The sequence below is a fragment of the Hesperophylax consimilis genome, chromosome 23, assembly GCF_061612785.1.
Source record: "Hesperophylax consimilis isolate HC1 chromosome 23, BYU_Hcon_1.0, whole genome shotgun sequence".
Taxonomy (NCBI): Eukaryota; Metazoa; Arthropoda; class Insecta; order Trichoptera; family Limnephilidae; genus Hesperophylax; species Hesperophylax consimilis.
This window is the reverse complement of record NC_142858.1, coordinates 12,160,792-12,166,791: the sequence shown is the minus strand read 5'-3', so window position 1 is coordinate 12,166,791 and position 6,000 is coordinate 12,160,792. Positions and strand designations below refer to the sequence as shown.

Here is a 6,000-nt window from a genome sequence, read left to right as displayed (position 1 = left end):
AACTACGTAAAGCTATTTCCATCAAATCGATCGCAATTTTCCGCATGGAAAAAACTTTTTATCGGAATTATAAACGCTTTGCCTATGTAAACAAAATTATTTTATTTAAATAGGGTCCCGCCTCCGGAGGACGTTGGACCAATGGCAGCAAAGCCAGGGATCTCCAGATATTTTCAACAGCCAATGGTAGAGGAGGTGCTCAGTGGGGTTAGGCCGCGCACGCTCAAAGCTCGTGACGAAAAAGCTCAGTTGTCGTAAAGATATCGAATCGCAGCACACGCGTATAGGGTCTGTGCTTGAAAAATTAAATAAACGGTCTGTTAAAAAGCTGTATGTATCATATATATATATATATATATATATATTATATAACTACGTCATACATATTCAATCCGCGAAAAATGTATTTTTAGTGTCGCATTTCTCGTTTCGTGTTTCACCGGTTTAAAATGTGAGTTATTATGGATGGTGATATTTTGTGATTTATGAAGTTTGCGAGAAAGGTGATAGACTTGTCAAAACATTGATGTTTTACTACTACTAAGGTTCTGCAAAGCCGCTAAGCTGTATCCTGTCAAAATTGAGATGAAGGTATGATTTAGAATCTACAGTTCTATTTAAAATAATGCATTTCTACTCCATTAGGTGTCCGCTAAATAAGCATTTAGTAGCTATAATAACAAATAATAAGGAAATAAGTGCAAATGTAGTGGAACCGTTTAAAATAAAACATGTTTAAAAATCTTTTATTTTCGCCTATAAGGTATTTTTTTTACTTGGAAAGTGTAGTTTACGAATTAATCTTTATGTAGGTATGTGTGTTATGCCGATATTTTACAAATAAAAATTTACCTTTCTTTAAATTCAATTGACAAAATAGGTACAAAGTAGGTATGTCTTTGTACCTATTTTGGTACAAAGCCATGCCCCTTTTGTCAGCGAACTTATGTTACTGAATTTTGACAAAAATCTATCAAAAATAGTAAATTTGGTAGTCGGTGCGTGAAGTGAAATTTTCCTACGTGAATTTATTCATATTTACTTCGAATGAACTCAAATTTTCTGATATTCTGAATCAGGTAAGTACCTACCTAGTCAGAGAGTTATTTTATTTTAATCAATTAATAATTCAATATTTTAAATTTTATTTTGTTTAGAATTCCTAATTTTTCAAGTTTGCTAACGGTGTTCATTCCTAAAGGTAATTTTTTGATCGAAGATTTGATTTGAATATAATGATACAGAGTCAAATATTTCATCTTTCAGCTTTGCAAATACTGTAATTATTATAATATCCCACGGGTGTTAATTTTCCACGAGTCTGCGGTAGTATAAGATCTGAAGAACTAAAAAATATACGGCTAAAAAATATGTTTTCATGCAGATCAACAAACGCTGATTAAATAAAAACAAACATATGTTTCTTTTTATTCAATTTTAAGTGGTTATTGTAATTAATTATAATTTAATTAATAAATCATATTTTAAATTTGAATGAAGCGGCAAAGTTTTCACATAAAATAATTTTGCATTATAAATCTTACACCGCTCCCTCACTAGTCGGTCGACCGCGTGGACAAGGGTTACCACAGGTGGTAAACTAATTATTTAAAAAAAGGTTATTTTGGTTTTAAATAATGTTTAAATTAGGATTTCTTGATTTTTGTTGACCAGAGTGTGATTGACCGTACTATTAACCGTCAAAACCGAGGTACGTATGACGTCAGGCGTACCCTGTCAGATTTCTATCATTTTGGCGCGCTTTGAAAAAATATTTTAACCGTGAAATCAGAATTGTAAAAAAGGATTTAAGTTAGAAGGTACTATAGTTTTTTAATTGAAATATATTTTATTAAAAATACATGAAAAACATCAACGCACGGACAGACTAAAGTCTTTCCGCGAAAAAATCTAAAAGTACATATTTCTATTTTAAATAGTTACCTAGTTAGTGGTAGGTATCTGGTGTACGTAGATTCAGCTAAGTATATACTTAAGAGTGGGATAATATCAAGGTAGCATCTTCTGTACAATTAATTTTGAAATTCCTAGCATCGTTTTTTGATCGTGAAAATATCCTAATAAAATGCTTAACATTATAATCCTTTCCTCATGACATGTTAGCAAACTAACTGCTCTTTATTGATATTGTCGATTCCTGTATAGGTAATTCCTACAGAATTTTCATTATAGATCTGGGACATAGTTTGATAATGTACTTAACAATGCTTTTCCCTAAATACCCAGTTAGGTAGATACATTATATTACACACTTGAAAGTTTTTTTGAACACAGCTGTACCTACTTATTTATGAAAAATATTTCACTTACTGTAGGTAGGTTATTTTACAATGAACAATATTAATTATTTTTTTTAGTCCCACCCAACTGCTCCCATCAAAGATATTAGAAGAACGAGATGTGCTATGCGCAGTTCGTACTGAGTGGAATTGTTTTGCCGAGTGTCGCCGGTTTTGTTCACCAATACTACTGCACATCTTCGCTTGCGCTAAGGTATCCGCACTAACATAGAACAGATTTCTGTGCGTACACGTCCCGATACCGTTCAAAGTACCCTAATTAGGTAGTACTCCGGCTACGGTCCGGCGGCCAACATAGCATATCTCGTTCTTCTAATATCTTTGGCTCCCATCCATCTGGAGCCAGTCAGACTGGTATCCCCAATTGGTTTGCTTTATGGCGTTGAAGGTATTGGCTGGGGGGGAGGAGGGGAGAGTAACGCGTGAAAGTATTTACCTGGTTATTCAGATCTGGTCACCTAATACGGCTAAAGCCATTTCAAGCAATGTTTCCATTCTGAATGGGGATCTTCTTTCACTAGGTTGACATTGAAAGCAAACCTCATTCTAAAACGTACCGCAAATATAATATATATTTTTAATGTATTGTGAAATAATATAAATTAATCAAATTCGCGGAATTATAGCGACTTCCGGAATCTTAGCCAAGGATTGTAACCTTTCAACCACTGAGGCCATCAAGGTAGTATAAGTCGGCCATAAAAGATAGTTGCCATAACTCATAATAATAATTAATAATAACGGCGTTCAAATTCTCATAAATTAATCGTAGCCGGTGTTATTGGAAAATGAATTACGTTGTGCGGTTGTAATACAAAGTACTCTGCGGAATGATTATTTTAACAATAAATACGCCATATTAATATATTATTCATGCCAGATTTTATATATTTTATAATTAGTTTAGGTACTGTAAAATGCACTTCAAGTGAAATAACACACAACCGTGCTGTACAAATATTATTAAAATTGTTTATTTTACAGTCAAACTTGGTTATAACGAGCACGAGAGGACCGACTAAAATTGCTCCTTATATTGGAAATACTATTTTTTTCATTCATATACCTACGTACGTACCTGCCTCTAATCTCTACTCTGAATATATTTTATTATTGTTTATTGTTTGACTATTATTTTTTGTTGTTGTATTAATGCCCCAAAGTAAAGTAAACGCAGAAAAATGAGTATTGATAATCTCTGTAAATTATTGATAATCCGGTTAAAAACAAGATTGCAGGCAGTTTCCTAATAAACTTTTAGTCCTAATACATCGTAAGACATGTTACCTGCATATTTGCCTTGATAATATATATATATATATATATAGACCAAATTCGGAAATATTACGATTTTTATGACAACATTTTTCAATATCGTGATAGTACCTACATTCGTATTTTACTGAAAGTTTATCAGGAAACCTATCAATTCATTCGTAAACGTTCTGCTTTCACTTTTTTAGCGGGTTAAATTACCAATACTAATTTTTTTCTCCGTATAACACCGTCAGAGTGTAGTTCTGTGTAAAAATATTTTGAGAACATTAGGTATTATTTATTTAGGTACCTTCCTACTAATAATGAGGAGAAGGTACCTACCGGCAAAATAAAATGCTACCTACACTTGTTAACTAAGTGTTATTTTTATTTTGGTACAATATTTTACATATCATAGTACAATCCAGTAATGTTGGCCTCACTGGGTGGCTTACCCGTGCCGAGGCCTGAGTAGATTAAACGTTTCTCAAATAGGATGGCGGAGTTTCTCTTTGCAAATAAAACGTTTTCCTTCCGTTTATCAGTTCAAATATCTTAATTTTAGCAATGACTTCTATAAATAATGTGTATTTTCACACGAATGTCTACGTTTCCATCTTTGCTTTATGATTTGAAGTTGCAAAGCTGACCTTCCTATCTACCAAGTTCTCCAAATACAATTTTTTTGAAATACCTACTCTAATGATTCTCCATCTGAAAGATATTTATAACTTCAATTGTTGTTTTATTCCATCATTGAAATATCTCTATTTAAATATAAGTATGTACCCTAGTATGTAGGTACCTACCTAATAATATAAATAAAAACAAATATCCAATAAAGTGAAGTAAAATCCGAAAGTAAGGTATACTCAGCAGTCCATTGTGAGATTTTTCAGCGCGACGGCCTGTAGTGGCGCGTGGTACCGCCGCTCCGAAGTGTACGTGTGGCAGAGCCTACTAAGTAGATGTAACAATAATTAAATAGTATGTAATAGTACTAACATGCAAAAAAGCACAAAATTTGTATCTAAAACAACAAACGGCTTGATGATAATAAAATTGATGATTTAAAAAAAGAACCTTCTCCTGATAAGAACAGTGGCGTGTAATGATTTATGAATAAAGTTAGGCTGTGTGTTGGTTTACAATTCAGGTAGGAATTGTTCTTTGATTATTTGAAAATAGTCGTTTAATTAAAAAATATTAATTTCGGATGTGACTTTGTTTGTAATTACGGTTCAATAAACTCTAAAACATTTGCTCTAAATTTAAGCAGCATTTTCAAAATTGGAGAATCGAGAGATTTGACGGCCTCCGTCGTCAAATTAATTAGTCGTATTTAAATAATATATAATATTGTTGCACGTTCCAGAGTGGAAGATACTGTCAGTATCGCCCCGGTGTCAAACCACCAATCAGAATTGAAACGTTGCTTGAAATGGTTTTGGCCGTGTATGGTGACCAGATCTGACTAGCCGGGTACTTCCTCACCTTTCTTTTTTCCATTTCCTTCTCCTCCCCACTACCTTCAGCCTCAAAAAATACCCCAATTGGGGATTCCACAGTCTCATTAGCTCGAGACGGTTGGGAGCAGTTGTGACTCTGGTGCGGTTTCACATAAAAAAAAACACTTTCTTAAATTAAAAGTGATCTGTCGGGAGTTGAGACTATCCCCATTGATGTAATACATTTAGACATACTGAATTGATAAGAAATTGGAACCAATTTTTACCTTCAATTAGTCTCAAAACGCCCAATTAGTCCAACGCTCTCCAAACTACGACGCCGAACGACCGGAAACTACTGACTTCGGTCCCCGCGCACAGCTACTCGCGTGATAGGGAGGATATTGAACACGTTTTGACCAGATCCATGCGATAGCGCCTCTCTGACAATTCCATGATTTTTCACCGGTCTTCGCTAGTTATGTTAATATAAAGTGTATATTTGTCAAAATAAAGAAACTATTTATAAACGTAGAACGTCTGTGGCATAAAAAAAATCGCAAATTTACGTGAAAAAGCATTTTGATCAAAATTTATTTTATATAATGGTCCGATTTTCTTGCAAAGCTTTTAGCCATTATGGACTGCAAACCACTTGATGTAAACCAGCATTTTAATTTTTCTATAACTTCTTTACCATAACCTGGACCTAGAAGGTAGACGGTATACCTACCAAATGAGTGGGAATTTCATCCATTTCCTATAATGAAATATAAATATTTAGATTCATTCCGAGTCCGCTGGGATATGACGACATGATACATTACTAATATTAATATCCAATTCTCTATCTTGATGGAGACAAATGCTGCACCGCGGGAGTCCGTTCCTAAGCCCGACAAAAGCGCTTTTGATACTCAAGCAGTAAAAAATATCCAGCATTTCAGTACATCATTTTGAAATGTCAAGCATTT

The 6,000-nt window shown here is 33.8% G+C and overlaps 1 protein-coding gene across 1 annotated transcript in view; it reads left to right on the top strand.

The window, feature by feature from the left end:
- The first annotated feature begins 312 nt into the window (after positions 1-312).
- The window catches only part of Awh (LIM/homeobox protein arrowhead), a 72,862-nt gene continuing 67,174 nt past the window's right edge, over positions 313-6,000 (top strand). Inside the window, exon 1 of the mRNA XM_089645841.1 lies at positions 313-591. Coding sequence (XP_089501967.1) covers positions 586-591 — 6 coding nt within the window. The 5' untranslated portion in view covers positions 313-585. The remainder of the gene's footprint in view (positions 592-6,000) is intronic.